Source organism: Fistularia commersonii, chromosome 34 (assembly GCF_037954325.1).
Source record: "Fistularia commersonii isolate RoL2024-O1a breed Wild chromosome 34, RoL_Fcom_v1.0, whole genome shotgun sequence".
NCBI classification, from domain to species: domain Eukaryota; kingdom Metazoa; phylum Chordata; class Actinopteri; order Syngnathiformes; family Fistulariidae; genus Fistularia; species Fistularia commersonii.
The window spans coordinates 10,279,941-10,295,808 of record NC_141317.1 but is presented as its reverse complement, the minus strand read 5'-3'; the positions used below and the strand labels follow the sequence as shown (position 1 = coordinate 10,295,808).

At 51.7% G+C, this 15,868-nt stretch overlaps 1 protein-coding gene across 1 annotated transcript in view; it reads left to right on the top strand.

Annotated features, from left to right (window-relative positions):
• LOC147214581 (cadherin-4-like) overlaps nt 1-15,868 on the top strand; it is a 227,971-nt gene that overhangs the window by 189,335 nt on the left and 22,768 nt on the right. The window contains exons 8-10 of the mRNA XM_086141303.1: nt 4,624-4,796; nt 8,214-8,351; nt 13,609-13,794. Of these exons, the coding sequence (XP_085997429.1) occupies nt 4,624-4,796; nt 8,214-8,351; nt 13,609-13,794 (497 nt within the window). The remainder of the gene's footprint in view (nt 1-4,623; nt 4,797-8,213; nt 8,352-13,608; nt 13,795-15,868) is intronic.

Here is a 15,868-nt window from a genome sequence, read left to right as displayed (position 1 = left end):
TAACCTCAGGAAGTATAGGTGTTGCAATGGTGTTTGTTTTGTTCTCCATCTATCTATCTAGCTATACATGTATTTATCTATATATACATATATAGAGAAAAATAATCATTTAATTTTTTTTACCATAATTTCCAGATTATAAACTGCTACTTTTCTCCGCACGCTTTGAACACGGCAGCTTAAACAACGATGCGGCTGATTTCTGGATTTTTTCGCGGGGCTGACAAGCTTCACGCCACCAAAACATTTAGCCTCGTCACGTCGGATTGATGAAACGAGCGTGAAATTCTGAGGCGGTTCGATGCTGACGGCGAAAAAGGCGACTTTGACGGTTTTAGTGCGCAGGAGGAAGAGCAAGATAGCCATCAGCTGGAGTAAGACAGAGCTGGGAAGGAAAATGGATGGGCTTTTCCTCGTCTTATTTAATATTCATCTTTTTCATCAGTCGCGTTACAGCCACTGCATTTCCAGCACGTATTTGTGGATGTTGCCAGTATGGATTTAATTACAAGTTTAAAAAAATGTTAACGTTACAACATGGACACGTGCAGCTTATAGGCAGGTGTGGCCTTTAGATGTAGATTACAGAGATTTATGGAGTTGTTCTCAGCCAGTGCAGCTGATATTCAGGAGCGCTTAATAGTCCGCAAACGATGGTGTGTAGATTATCTATCTAGTCAGCCTGCATTCGGGTTCTGTGGTCCATGACCTGTCAATGTAGGATCTCCATTGAACCTCCTGCATGTGTTCGAACCCTGGGAGGAACCTTGAGGAACCCCAAACACAGGGAGAACATGGAGACTCCACACAGGAAGGGGATCCAACCTGGGAGCTTCTCGCCTTGAGGAAGAAATGCTTCCCAGTGGTAACGTTCCAAAAAGAACCCATGAAAATCCGTGAAGTAGAAACCTTTATCTTTTTTTACAATTATTATACAATATAATACTCTATTATACATCGCTGCTGTCGTCCTTATGTTTATTTCTTCCTTCTTTATGGAACGAACGGAAGATTCATTCATTCGTCATGCCGACCTACAGCCGCATAGCTTTTAGCTTCCCTTAGCATGTCCAGAAGTTTAACTTTATCTGCCATAGATAGCATCTTCCGCTGCCTTTTGGGCCCTTTTGTCGCTCCAGAGCGTTTTGTCAACATTATATATTAGAGAATTTCGACATTGCAAGAGAATTTGCACGTACGTCATGTAGATTCGGCAAGCTGTTTTACGTACGTGTACATATTAAACTGCAACGGTATTGACGCACAGGTAGAGAAGAAGCGGAGTGGCTTTTTAGCCAATCAGAATGCAGAACACAATGCACCATGCAAATCCGTGAAGCAGCAAAACCATGAAAAGTAAACCGCGTTATAGCGAGGGATCACTGTATATATACAATGTGTGTGTGTGTGTGTGTGTGTGTGTGTGTGTACGGTGTTGCTGGTCGCGGCAGTCGGTTCTCTGAGGCATGCATGACATTCAGCCGAACAATAATCATAAAAAAAGGGGCCTTTTAGAATTCAGAGCTCCAGTGGTTTCAATGGACGGCCAATTACAGACTTGAATTAGTTTGCAAATTAAAGAGTCATTACGGGGCCCTAATCCTGTCAGGCAGAGCTTAGGACGCCCCGCACAAAAGGGTCCGCATTAAACCCCCGAAGAGCGCGGCTTAATGAAATTACCCGGCCGATGTTGGACACGTCGGCGTTCTTGATCTCCGCCGCTCTATCCCTCCATCTCGTCCAAAAAAAAGAAGAAAAAAAAGAGCCGACTGTCACTCCGGTTGGAATCGCACCAAATATGGAGTTTGTCCTCCACCCTTCTCCTCCCCCTCTCGCTCCTGTCAACTTTTTTTCCTCCCCGCCTCCTCGCCGAGAGGCCTTCGGCGCGCTCCCCCCGGCCAAGTCATCCACAAATGTTGCTTTGAAATGTAATGAAGTTTGAAATGGGAGCCACGGTTTACAATTATCCCCGGACAGGGGCCTGTCACTGGCGTGATATCACTATCTCTGGCAATTAGAGTTGGCTCGGAGACGTGGGAGCGCGAGGAGGGGAGATGAGGAGATCGGGTGGCAGGCGGCGATCCAGCACACTGTGTTGAGGCAGGAGAGCAAACAAGGGGTGCTTTCACGGAGGAGGAGGGCGGCTTATTCTCCGCCACGGACCGCCATCTGTATATTTTCCACGACGAAGCCTCCTCCGAGTCGCCTCTCCGGCAAACGCCCGCTTCGGGTTCGTTCTTCTCGAAATCTTTTCGAGGAAACCGGAATTGCTGTCGTGTTGACAGTGGTGTCGTTTTAGGGACGAAGGTACGACTTCTGGGGATTTACCCGACTTCAAATTTAGGCCCATCTAAAACAGGTGTGTCTGCGGCCTCCAAAGGGAGGAGCCTCCAACGAACCCCCGGTGAAACCACCTGGCAGGTTCCTCCCCTTTGTTTCACACAGTACCTTTTCCAATTGTTTTTAAAGGAGTCCCCAGAACTTGTATGCTCACAATTACACATCCATCCACCCATCTGGCCCCGCTTATGCAGAGTCGGGTTTTGGGGGCAGCAGCCGGAGCAGCCAGGCCCAGACCCCCCCCCCCACACACACACACACACACTCACACTCACACACACACACATGGTCCAGCTCCTCTCGGGGACCCCAAGGCGATATAGTCCCTCCCTGGCGTGTCCTGGGTCTTCCCTGTGGTCTCCTCCTAGATGGACATGCCCGGAACGGAATACCTCCCTGCCCAGAAGATCATGGCGTGATGAAGCCAACAGAACCACATCATCTGCAAAAAGCAGAGACACAATTACACAACTGTTCCACAATGACACAATTTACGCAAAAACTAGATTTAGAAAGTACGACAGTTTGAGGAGGCGTTCAGTGACTCGGGGATGTTCTCCGTTATCTCTGCAGATCTGCGGCAATACCAAGAATCTGCAGCAATCAGTGAACGTGTACGTCGTTGTCTATGATGTCATACTTTTACAACTGATCATCTGGAGCTGCGGATCTTCGGGTCGACCTCGGACTCCAAACCTCGGTAGAATTGGAAGTGTTTAGTGACAGAGGCAGGGTTGTTTCCCTGCACGGAATATATTCACAGCGTGTGAACGAGTGGAACCCGAGGGAACACCGGGGCTACAGGGAGGGGAGATCTAGAAGACGGAGGATTTCAAGTACTTGTCAGGTCGACGGTCCAGAGGAGGAGAGTGTGGAAAAGAGGTGGAGAATCAGGTTCAAGCTGGTTGGAACGGGTGGAGGAAAGTGTCGGGGGTACGAAGAGCTAGAAGAACATCAGCCAGAAGGAAAGGAAAGGTGGAGGAGACGGTGGGGAGATGATCTACAAACACTGGCAATCAGTACCAGTAGATTGTATCTGTGTGCACTTTATACTCTAAACTTTCATGTTTATTTGTTGTTTACTTTCACTGTTCATTTGACCCTATTTTGTTCATTTCATGTCATCGTGGGAAAGTGTGCATGTCTAGTACATGTGGAGAAATTGATAGTAAAGTAAGCGTAACGGTGAGAGAGACATCTGGAATGCAGCAGTGCAGACGGGACTGGACAGGCGCCTCCATGTTCTCCTGATGTCTGCATGGGTTCCCCGGGGTTCTCCGGGTTCCTCCAGCCGTCCAAACACATGCAGGAGCTTCCCTGGAGACCCTGCATTGTCCAGGCGTGTGAATGAGAGGGCGAACGGTTGCGTGTCTCTACATGTGGCGCTGGGATTGTGGCGCCTGTCCAAGGGAAGAGAGACCCTGAGTGCAGGATCGGTGAAGATGGAGAGGGAATGAATGTTCCAGGGTCAACGATGTGGACAAACAGTGGAACTGCAGCTTTAGCATCACTGATTTAGCCCAGGCTTCATTCCCATAAACCAGGAATTTGTTTTGTTTGACTGAAAAATGCCGTCCTGAAAATAAGTACCGTATTTTCCTGACTATAGGGCGCATTGGGATATAAGCCGCACCCACTAAATTTTAAAAGACAAAAATAATTTTACATTTATTAGCCGCACCGGATTACAAGCCGCAGATATCCCCGATGTGAAATGAGATATTTACACGAGAAGATTTCATAAATGTTTACTTCTTTCGCACTGCTCCACCCTGTTAGCATACGCTAACGGGAAAAGGATGCTCTTCGCACGCGGCCAGTTTTTGTGAAAGCCTCGAGAGCCTCGGAGTGCCGCTTTAAATAAACGATTCACGCAGATTTTTCGAGCGGCTGCAAAAACGTTGTTGAAAAATATTTTGCCTGTTGTGCTGCGTAAAGTGTGCCAAAAACGCACGTCTTCTTCATCTTTACATTGAGCTCTTGCGTCTGTCTCGTTTTCGCTCTTCCTGCTAGAGCACCCCCGATGGTTAGCGAAGTTAGCCGCATCGCTATATAAACCGCAGGGTTCAAAGCACAGGGAAAAAGTAGCGGCTTATAGGTCGGAAAATACAGTAGTCGTTTCTAGTGTGTACAGATGTTCCATGAAAGCTCTTCAAAGTTGTGTGTGAAGATCTCGCCCTCCTGCTCCGTCGGACCGCTCTGTGAGACGTCGTTTAGAAAGCGCTAGGAATCGAAGATGCATCGGTTGATCGCTCTTTCCAACCCGACTCTTCTCCCCGCCAGGCACCTACGTGATGCACGTCTCGGCCTTCGACGCCGACGACAACACCACGGCCAACGGCATGGTGCGCTACCGGATCCTGTCGCAGACGCCGCACAGCCCCATCCCCAACATGTTCACCATCAACAGCGAGACCGGAGACATCGTGACGGTGGCGCCGGGCCTGGACCGGGAGGTCGGTACCCGTCTACGCCTCTTCCCCCCCCTCACCTGGCCTCCTCCCGCTCACCTGGGGCGGCGAGCTGTGAAAGTTGTGACAGGATCCAAATGTGTTTATTTTGTGCGACCAGACGCACAACCTCGTGCACGGGGAAAAATCTCAGAGACAGATCATCCTCCCAAACTGTCACCGCTGACAGACCTATTAACAGCACATCATGCTGCAAGCACGCGACGCACATTGTGTGTGTGTGTGTGTGTGTGTGTGTGTGTGGCTGCGCGCGGGGTAAGGACAGAATGGAAATATGTGCGATAACGTGCCCTTGACACCTGTCAGAACAACACAAAAGCCCATATTATCGCATGTACATTTGATAAAGCACAAACAATGGCTGCAGGAGAAAGCGTTGAGGTGCGCGGACAAAAGGGGAGGTGTCGGTCTCCGTGGTATTATGGGATGTAATGAGAGTTAATTTGCCAGCGAGGAGGGAGGGATGGAGACAGGAGAAAAAAAAAAAAACAAGATGAGATAGAAGGATGTGCAACAAAGACGGGAGTGTGAGGGGGAACATGGAGTCCCAGCCCGTTGTTTAGCGTGCACTCACACACACAGACACACACACACACACACACACACACACACACCCCCACACGTATGCCAGTTGTAGGACTTTGGTGTTTAAAGACATTTTGTCAAGGTGTGATTCTGTTTTGGGTTTCTTCCAGGGGCCTCATGGAGCGCAGGCTCACCTCGCCATTTCAATACGCCATGCAGTGAATAGCATTCACACATTCACACATTTACCCATTCACACACTCACCCTTTCACATATTCACATATGTACCCTATATATAAGTACCCCAGCCTTCTATTGTAAGTCGCTTTGGATAAAAGCATCTGCCAAATGTAATGTAATGTAAATGTAATGTAATGTAATGTAATGTAATGTAATGTACCCATTCAACATTCGCACACTCACCCTTTCACATATTCACGTATGTTCCCATTCAACATTCACACATCCATCCATTCACTCATTCTGCCTTTCACACATTCACCTATTCACCCATCCACACACTCACCCTTTCACATATTTACGTATGTTCCCATTCAAACATTCACACATTCACCCATTCACCCATTCACTCATTCTACCTTTCACCCTTTCACTCATTCACCATCCACACACTCACCCTTTCACATATTCTCATATGTACCCTATATTTAAGTACCCTAGCCTTCTATTGTAAGTCGCTTTGGATAAAAGCGTCTGCCAAATGTAATGTAATGTAAATGTAATGTAATGTAATGTAATGTAATGTAATGTACCCATTCAAACATTCACACACTCACCCTTTCACATATTCACATATTTACCCAGTTAAAACATACTCACCCCTTCAAACGTCCACACACTCCTGCAGATGGAGATATGACTGCTCCCAGGGAGTGTCCCAGATCCACGCCTTGCGTCTCCAAACGGTCACGCTTTCACCCCTCCGCGCTTCCGGAGTGGTTTAATTCACCCGTTCACACAGGGACTCTGGAGTGTGTTTGTGCGAGGACAGGAAGAGGCGGGAACCTCCCCTGTGGGCCCAGAGCTTCACTGAGATGGAGTGGAAACTGGCCATTATGAGCAATTGTAATCAAATGATTCCTGTGCGGCTTCACCGCCATGCACACACACACACACACACACACACACGAATGTGCAGGGTCTGTCAAAGGCTATGTTGTAGCAGACAATTGGAGAGCCCGCTGCCATCCGGTTGTCATGTATTTGGACAGCAGCCGAGCCGCAGACGACTATTCTTAGCCCTTTACATTTAGCCGGAGCACAAGGGAGCTTCTGTCACAGGTGAAGGAAGGCGGACGGAAACGAAGCGCTTGTTATAAACGCAAGTTTATCCTTATTTTATTTTGATATTTGCTGTGTAAAACACAAAATAAGACGACGGATCTGTCCTGCCGCGCCACTTTCTTCTAATTCTGTGAAGGAAGGCTCTCCACCAGCTCGACCATGAGGTCCGGCACCGAGACCCTGAGCCAGGATGGGTCACGTGTCAGGAGTCCGGCGAGCTAATTAGTGATCCTGCATCCAAAAGCAACGGGAGCAGAGCCGGGTTTGCTTTTTTTTTTTTTTATTTCAATCGATGTTATTAATGCGGAGCTGTGGTTAGACCTTCAGCCTGACAGCGAGAAGGTTGGATTCCCACAGGAGGCCTTCCTGCGTGAAGCCTCCATGTATCTGCGTGGGGTTCCTCAGGGTTCCTCCCGCAGTGCAGGAGATTCACGGACACCTGAGGTGTTTTTATACGTCTCCACATGTGGCCCTGTGATTGGCCGGTCCAGGGTGAACCGGCCAATCAACTCCGGCGTAACCCCACGCCTCCTCTTCAGAAGGAGCCTCAGGACCTGCAGGGGAAGACGAAGCTTATGTAAACCTCGCAGGACATGGTGAAGCCTTGGAAGAGGCGGCTCCTGGCGGGCCGTCTCTCGGGGCGTGGCGCCGGAGGTGCCGGGGCCTCCGGTAGGAGCAAAGAAACACTATTTTTGGACGTCGGTCTCCCCGTCGGACGCCTCGGCTGCACCCTTCAGATTCCTCTCATCCTCCTCTTTGTTCTTCACTTCTGAAACATCTCCTTCCTCCTCCTCCTCCAGCAAACTCCCCCGCCGGTTCTCCTTCCCAAAACCCCTCCGCGGTGGACGTCTTCCGCAGAGCTTGTTGACAGCGGCAGACCCTCCCGGCCCCCCGGAGGCCAGCGGGCGCGGCGCTGCGTCGTCTCGGCGCTGAGAGGTTCAGAGGGGCTTCGCATAATTACCCCCGTGTCTAATTAGCGTGAACGTTGTGTACATGCTGTAGAGTGGCTGATGGGACAGTCAAGCAGGCGGCCAAATGAGATACGGAAAAAGAGGTGTGTGTGTGTGTGTGTGTGTGTGTGTGTTTGTCTCCCACCATTAATGAGGTTGCGCGTACAAGGTTGGGGTTTAGCATCTTGTCTAGCATCAAGATGAGAGGAGCTGTCTAATCCCCCCCGACTTGGCATCCCGGCCTTAATTGGGATATTTACTGGGTAATTAGCGGGTTAGAGAGACACCGGGAATGTAATTGGGAGGTTGTGTGACAGGACGCCTCGTCCGGGCGGCCGGCGCCGGACGCCGTCCCTCCCGCGGGACGGCAGCGGAGGATTCCGGAGGAGGGAGATGAACCCCCACGCACACACAGATTCTCCTCCGGAACAGAAAGACAGAAAACGAGAAGTGTATTTCGGTGGCGCTGCGGGGGAGAAGGCGAGACGCAGATCATCGTTTTCTGGTATTCGGGACGTTCATCTCCGTCAGGTGGATGGTTATCGCCACATCTGTCCGCCGGCAGGCAGCTTTGGGATTCTCCTGGTCTCAAACCCGACTCGTGTTTTTGGACTTTTCCAGAAAGTGTCCCAGTACACCATCATCGTGCAGGCCACCGACATGGAGGGCAACCTCAACTTTGGACTCTCCAACACGGCCACCGCCATCATCACCGTGACGGACATCAACGACAACCCGCCCATGCTGATCTCCGGAACCGTGAGTAGCTGACGGATCGCAGATTTGGAAAAGAAATTTCATTAAGTTGAGATGATGGATGGATGGACGGGAGAGCCTCGCAGAGAAGCAAGGGAGAAAGGAAATTACAGGTCTGGTGTCATTTCTCTGGAGGATCCAGACGGGGGACGGTCGGGGGGGAAAGAGCCCGACACACACACACACACACACACACACACACACCATTGTCATCATCATATGGAACAAAAAAAGGACAAATCCACATCACTGATTTCCATCTGCAATAAAACCACAATCAGCAAAGCGTTAATGATTGTGGGGGTTCGGAGGGAGGGTGACATTACAGAAGGTCGGCGTCGCCGGCGAGCTGGAGATTGGAATTCCGGATGAATGAGCTCCAGGAGATGCGCGGTAGCTTCTCGGTCCTCCAGGTCCTGAGCGGTCGTGGACTTCAAGACGTTCCTCCTTCTTCGGTTCAACCAGACTGAAGGGAGTCTGGTAGAGCCGAAGGGACTGTTGGGAGATCCCGCCGCGTACCTGCTGGTGTTAGATGTTTGTCCAAGGTGAGAAGGTGACGTTAATGAGCAAGCGGGTGGAAGAGAAGGTCCGGCTGCTTGCGGCTCGCCTGAGCTGGAATCTGAACAGGTAATTGTACATCTAACACGCGGAAGAAAAGAAGCGGGCTGGTCGTCTCGGACCGCGGCTGCTTCGGCGCCTGGTTTGGCTCGTTGACCTCTCCAGCTGAGCTGCAGGGTGCAGACGGATCTGCAGGTGTGTGTGTGTGTGTGTGTGTGTGTGTGTTTTGATCCATCTTGGGAGGGATCTCAGCACGGCGTAGATGAAAGGTCGTGTCGAAGACCCCCTCCCCGGTCAGCAAAGGTCTCCCCCGCTTGATAACGAGGGCTTGTTTTAGCTCCAGCTGTCTTCTCTGGCTGGAATGTGGTCTTCAAAGGCCTGACCTTTGACCTCCGGGTGTCTGTGGACCAGGGAGTCCTGACCCGAGGAGGCGGCTCTCCTGCGTCGGGCCGTCCGTTTGCTTCGTCTCTGCAATCCGGAGGTCATCGCCATTCTCGCCGCACCGGACGGCAGACACGGCGTCCTCCATCTTGTGTCTGGGATCGGGAGAAGAGGGAGCCTCGTTGCTGCACCTTCTTGATCTGGTCTTGTGTTCTTCTGCCGAGGTCTCGCCGGGGTAAATGTGCCCGAGCGGCGGCTCAAGACAGGTGGGGAAACGTTATTTTGGACGCCGTGTTGTTTTGTTGATGGAGAATCGTCGTTTTTTTGGCGTAACAAGGCAAAGTATCTGCATCGGTTTGCCCTCCGGTCGGGGAATTACTGCTTACGCGCTTTCAAGTCCCGCGTTTGAGAAGTTTCGGTTGGATGGTCGAGCTTCAAGGCTTTGCTAACACAGAAATAGCAGCCGAGGTTCAGCTCTTTGAGGCGGTTCCAAAGATGTTAGCGCTGGGTTTTTTTTTGTTTTGTTTCACCCTGGGGGCTATTAAGACCCTTAACACCTGATATGTAAGCATGGGTGTTGAGCATGTGTCAGCTTTAGGGCTCTTCAGAGAGCAGCAACGCCGAACGCAGCAGGAAATGTTTTCAAAGGCGAGGCTGTAAAGGATTTCGACGGAAGAACAAAGAGGGGAGTTGATGAGTGGACAAACACGGAGATTTCCAGATCGTGAAAGCTAGACCCGTTGCCAAGAAGAGGTTTTTCCTGACTCGGCATCCCCCCCCCCCCCACCTCCACCGATGGCCTCATGATGATGATGATGATGGTAGCCAGGTGCAGATTAATATTACATAACTGTGTTCCGCCTAATCCCGTCGAAGATATCGTGGGATGAATTTCCAGCAGAGGAGAGCCGTTTCGCCCGCTCGCGTCCGCTCTAGCGCCGGGTTAGCGTAAAAGCTATTTTGCGCGCCATTATGCAAATATTTAGCATCTGCGATAAGCTCCTGTCGATCCTTCAACGTGTCCCAGAAATATAAAGTTTGGGGAATTTGTCTTTAACGTCGAAGATGAATATTTCATCGAGCCTGTCACAAGCTTGGCCTATTTTTCTCGGGGAGGCAAGGGGTGTCGTACGTGCGCAGCAGCGCTCGCGTCCTCGGGGCTGCTCACCACTTGCATTATTCCTGCGATACGGCTGGGAGATGCAAGGAAAAACATAGACCCTCTCTTTTGTTTTGTTTTTTTCTAATGCGCGCGGTTCAAAACAATAATAAGTTTATCTTATATGCCGTGGAATATTGTGCTGCAATAATCGCGCAATCACCGAGACGTTTAACCAGATTTGTCGCGGCGCTCCGGGCGCTCTTCCCAAATCAGCTTAGTACTTTCATGAGAACAAGATAGTCCGCGTGAAACCTATCTTTCCATTGGTGGGTGTACTTGTATGCTCAGGGTCTTGTCCACCGTGGGATTTGTCTTGAGCGGAGCGAGCTCGCCACCACAAGGCTACCGGCAGCACAAAGGCATCTATTAGTCATACAATACATGTTGCCTGTGCTGCATCTTAGATCTCATCTGAAGCTACATGTACTGTGGTCTGATCTGATAATGTGCCCGCAGCAGGAACCTGGAAACTCCTCCTCTGCCGATGTTGACTTGCTCGAACGCAGAAAATCCGAATGTGATCCTTGAGGACATGTTCACAAGTACATGTACAGGTGTCCTTTACTGCTTGGAGAACATAATGCCCATCACGTGGATATCCAGGAGAGGCCTCCTCTTTCACCTACACCATCTAGTGTGACAAGAGCGAAGGGTGTTTAGATGAGGTGTTGCTACAAAGCATCGCGATCAAGGTTTTCCTACAGGTTAGTCATGGTCAGGCTGTAGGGAGGACATACACGATAGAAAAAGGATCCAGTCAGATGCAGAACTCTTTCCTCTGGATACCTGATGCAACGACCACCTGCAGACTCTGCCAAAAAGGGTCTACGGTATGCTCGCCCAGGGTGCCCTGTCTGACCGACAGAAGTCGCTCCTTTGGTTTGTAATCAATGATACCTCCAAACTCAGATGGTCTTAGATGGTCCATGTCAGAGCACGCTAGTTTGGAGTTCTGGTTGACGCCGTGCCTGCCAAGATGCACCGCCGACGACTGGAGCCGCTCACTGTCCTTCGGGACAAAATAGTCACATTTGCTTGGATGCAAATGCCGGTCCCTGTGTGGAGGAATACGAAGAACTCCTGGGAATCGAAACTATTTGGAGCTCGTGAATCGTTTAAAGGGCGGCACGGCGGTGCGGTGGTTGGCGCTCCCGCCTCACAGCCAGAGGGTCCCTGCTCGGATTCTCACAGTGGCGGCCTCCCCGGGTCTGCCTGGGGTTCCTCAGGGTTCTCCCGGTTCCTCCCGCGGTCCAAAGACATGGAGGAGGGTCAGTGGAGACCCTACATTGTTCAGAGGAGTGAATGGTGGGATGTCTCTATTGAGATGTCCCTGTCATCGATTGAAATGATGAGTCAGTTCTCGAGGTAAAAATGAAGTTTTCTTGAAAGAGAACTGAGGGACCTGAATATCATCCTTAGAAATGAGCATGAAAAAACAGTGAATCCCACCTCTTGCACTCGTCGCCTCTCCTTGACATCTAATCAGTCAATAACTCGTCAATACGATGTAGCCGAGGTGCTGCAATGCAGAGGGTGAATTTGATTAAGGTCAGGTTGTTTTTTGTTTTGTTTCTTTCAAATGGCTGCCGGCTCCCGTCACTGCAGGACAACAGATCTCCGCCACCCTCTGGGTTTAGGAAAATCCCGGACGCTCCATCCGAGCCGACTGGACGGTTTCCACCGCGATGCTCTCCAGAACCGAGATGAATATTTACCCGAGCTCCATTTCGCACCCGGGGACATGAACGTTTGGAAGCTAACGCGTCGCTCGTGACCACGGCAACCGTAGCGAGAACCGGAGCCGCCCCCCCCCCCGGAGACGCCGAACGCCGAGAGAAGACGGATTCAATCGCGGAGGGGATTTCCCCCCATTGTCATCGGCACAATGGCATAATTACTTCTCGCTCCTTCGGCCAAGCAATGATCCGAAATTAATTGGCAAAGTCGTGGTAGACACGACAGAATCGTCATGCCAACACCCGAGCCACGTTATGTTATACCATCTCCGGGAAGAATAATCCAACACTCGTACTACTTGAGTTCCCGGGGCCTCATGCGAGTCATGTCATCGCTAACTTTTTAAAGATTACCGGAAGGAGTAATTGTTACGTTGCCTTCCGCCCACCTATCTGAACGCTTACGGAGAGCTCCCGTGGGGCGTGGCTCCGTCCAGGGGATCCTCGAGAGCTCCAAAGCTGACTCCGAGGTCGTCTCTCACGGAGTTGGCGTCGGGGAGCCCCTGAACCGAAGACCGAGAAGAAGCTGCGCGAGCGCAGGCGCTAACGCGCCGCAGGCCGGCCTCTTATCCGCCGCAGACGGCGCGTCGGGGCCACCCGGACTCCTCCGTTGTCTTAAGAATGTCACGGGGTCTCTGAGCGACTCTCCCGAAGCAGCCCCTTTCCGCCGGCTGTTTGCCGGGTGATGCGAGGGTTGCCAGGCGGGGTATTATGGTCTGCCGGAGTATTTGGTCCGGGGCTTTGCTCTTTGATATCCTCGCTGGCGTAAGCGGCTCAGTGGCTCATCCACGGCTGTTATCCACAGCGACGTAGCGACTGTGCGGCGTTCACGTCGGTTATCTCCAGATGAGCCGGAGACGCAGCGTGGTAATCGCCCCCCTGACCTCGCCGGAGCCGTCCGAGGCTGCACAGGTTGTCGACGTAGGCGCGCTCAACTCCGGTTTGCGGGTTAGAGGTGCGGCGCCGCCATTGTAGGCGCGTCTACGTGGACTTTATCCTCTGAGCCGGCACGACTTTGATCAATCCCCGGCAGAACCGACACCTGACAGACAGCCGCTCCCTCCTCGTCGGGCTTATCGGGCCGAAGCAGATGTGTTTGTACAGCGAGGGGACGACTAAAAGCCACTCATATACACTCAAACAGCTGGTTCAACACTCCCCACTGCCTCCGTCTCCTTGCTTATCCATCCTCCCCTCCTTTGTCGCTTTGCATTTCAAAGCTCCGATGTTATTGCGTATCGAGAGAAGCATTAAGGCGGCAGAAAACTTTAGCGCCCGAGCAAAACGTGCGCGCCGACGCGGATCTGTGTTTAATGGTCGCGTAAAACCGGATAGCGAGAATCGGAAGCTCGGCCGGTATCCTGATAAATGCCGCCGAGCGAAAAGTCACTGACGGTCTCCACGTGTCCTGCGCCTCCCGCAGTTTTCCGGAGAAGTCCCGGAGAACCGGGTGGACGTCGCGGTGGCCAATCTCACCGTGTTGGACGCCGACCAGCCGCACTCGCCCAACTGGAACGCCATCTACAGGATCATAAACGGGGACACGTCCGGACACTTCGCCATCCGCACCGACCCCGTCACCAACGACGGCATGGTCACCGTCGTCAAGGTAAGACGCCGATCGATGCGGCGCCGTCTCCTCTCCCGGGGTTTCCGTAAGAGACGATCCGTTATCCTCCGTGTCGGCTGAATGTCAAACATCCTCTATATTAAGCCGCGATGATTGCCTTTGGAATGCTCCCTTTACGCCGCGGTGAAGGATTGGACGTGTCTGCGCCCGTACCCTCGCGCCAACTCCGACGCGAAGGGGTTGCGAGACCACCGTGGCAAATTAGATATTGATTTCTCAATTACAGAGGCAACTGTTTCTACACTCTTATAATGCTCTGGCCGTGGAGGTATCTGACAGCGGCGAGAAAGCTTTGTCTTTTTAAAAGCCCCGCTGCGCCGGCGCTCAGCCTCCGGAGCCAAGCCCGTCCGCCGATGTTTGAATCCGAAAGCGTCGGAATTTCCCTAAAACAAAATAAAAGAGTGCGGATAATGGACTTTATGGGGTGAAGGTGTTGCTCCCGCCGCGGGGCCGTAAAGATTTGTGAGTCGGCGGTCACGACGCTCGTCGTCGAGGCGCTCGTCTCGTTCGGAGATAACTTGTTTATTTATTTGACCCCGACGTCCCCCCGCGGGTGTTCCCCTTCTTTGTTTGACTTCCGCGAATCTCATCTCCGATCCCCGCAATAATGTTTAAGAAACAGCAATAACATCTCCCCTGTAATTCCCACAGCACCCTGAGCAATGAGCATTGGCATTTTACTTCTCTTCATTATCTCTAGATGACTGCCTTTTATAATCCGTGCCTCTCGCTCCCTGATGTAAAATTCAGCAGGCTGCCGAGTAGCCGTGAGCTCTCCATCGAGACCCATGGGAGGTTATCGGGAAATCATAAAATAAGTGTCAGGACACCTCCTGGGAGGATCAAGAAAGTAGACTGTCTCGACGAGTAAACAGAGTCGTCGGCCGGCTCGGGGGAGCGTCAGACCACGCTGGTGAAGTCGAGAGGCCGTACGCCGTGTTCCTGTTTTGACAAGGACGTCTGAAGCTGCTGCCGCTCACTTCTTCTTCTTCTTCTTCTTCTTCTTCTTCTTCTTCTCATCTTCTGGGCCGTTCCCTTCAGGGTTCGCCACAGCCAATTATCCCTGTCTTCTTCACATCCATCCATGAAGCTCCTCTGGTCCTCCTCCTGCCTGGCACCTCCAACCTCAGCATCCTTCCAGCCAGATCTCCACCATCCCTCCTCTGTCTATGTCCAAACCACCTCATTCTAACCGTATCTCCAGAACATCCCATCCATCCTCCTCACTTCCAGACCGCCACATCTTCAACATGGCTGCTGTCCTCTCCATCATCATCTCCACCTTTCCTTTCATACTTTTTCCTCCGGCCCGCTCACACAGGTCGCTCCACCTCTTCTCCAATCTCTACGTTGCTCTGGACTGTCGACCCTCGGTACTTCAAATCCTCCTCCTTCTTCATCTCGGCTCCCTGTAGCCTCACCGTTCCTCTCGGGTTCCTCCGCTAACCTTCATCCCTCTGCTTTCCAGAGCATACCTCCACCTCTTCAGATTCTCCTCCAGCTGCTCCCTGCTCTCACTAGAGATCGCAACATCATCTGCAAACATCACGGCCCGCGGACACTCCCGTCTCGCCTCGAACGCACACGCATGGATAATATTACAACCAAAGTTGGAGGTCTCCACCGGGCTGGACCGCACAAAGTGTAGATCAGAGAGCGGGGAGGTGGACGGTGGAGGAAGTAACGGGGTCGCAGGGGCGAAGTGCATCAGAGCAAATTAGATAACGGCGAAAAGCAGGAACTGGTGAGGCGATACAGAGGAAATATAAGCTATGATGGCTCCTGAGCAAAAGATGGAAGTCGTGTTAGTGACCTTCCACCCCTCTGTCTTCCCTCAGGGAATGTGTGTGTGCTCGTGTGTGTGTGTGTGTGTGTGTGTGTGTGTGTGTGGGTGAGCCTTCAGCCATCCTTGTGCTCCGAATACCACTGGCTGTAGATCAAAGAGCCGCGAGCGCGGTTAGCATGTAAAGGGGTTCCCAGAACGCCGCGGGGCAGCACAGAATACGTGGACATACATTTAATTGTATCGCCCGAGCGTGCACACACACCTCAC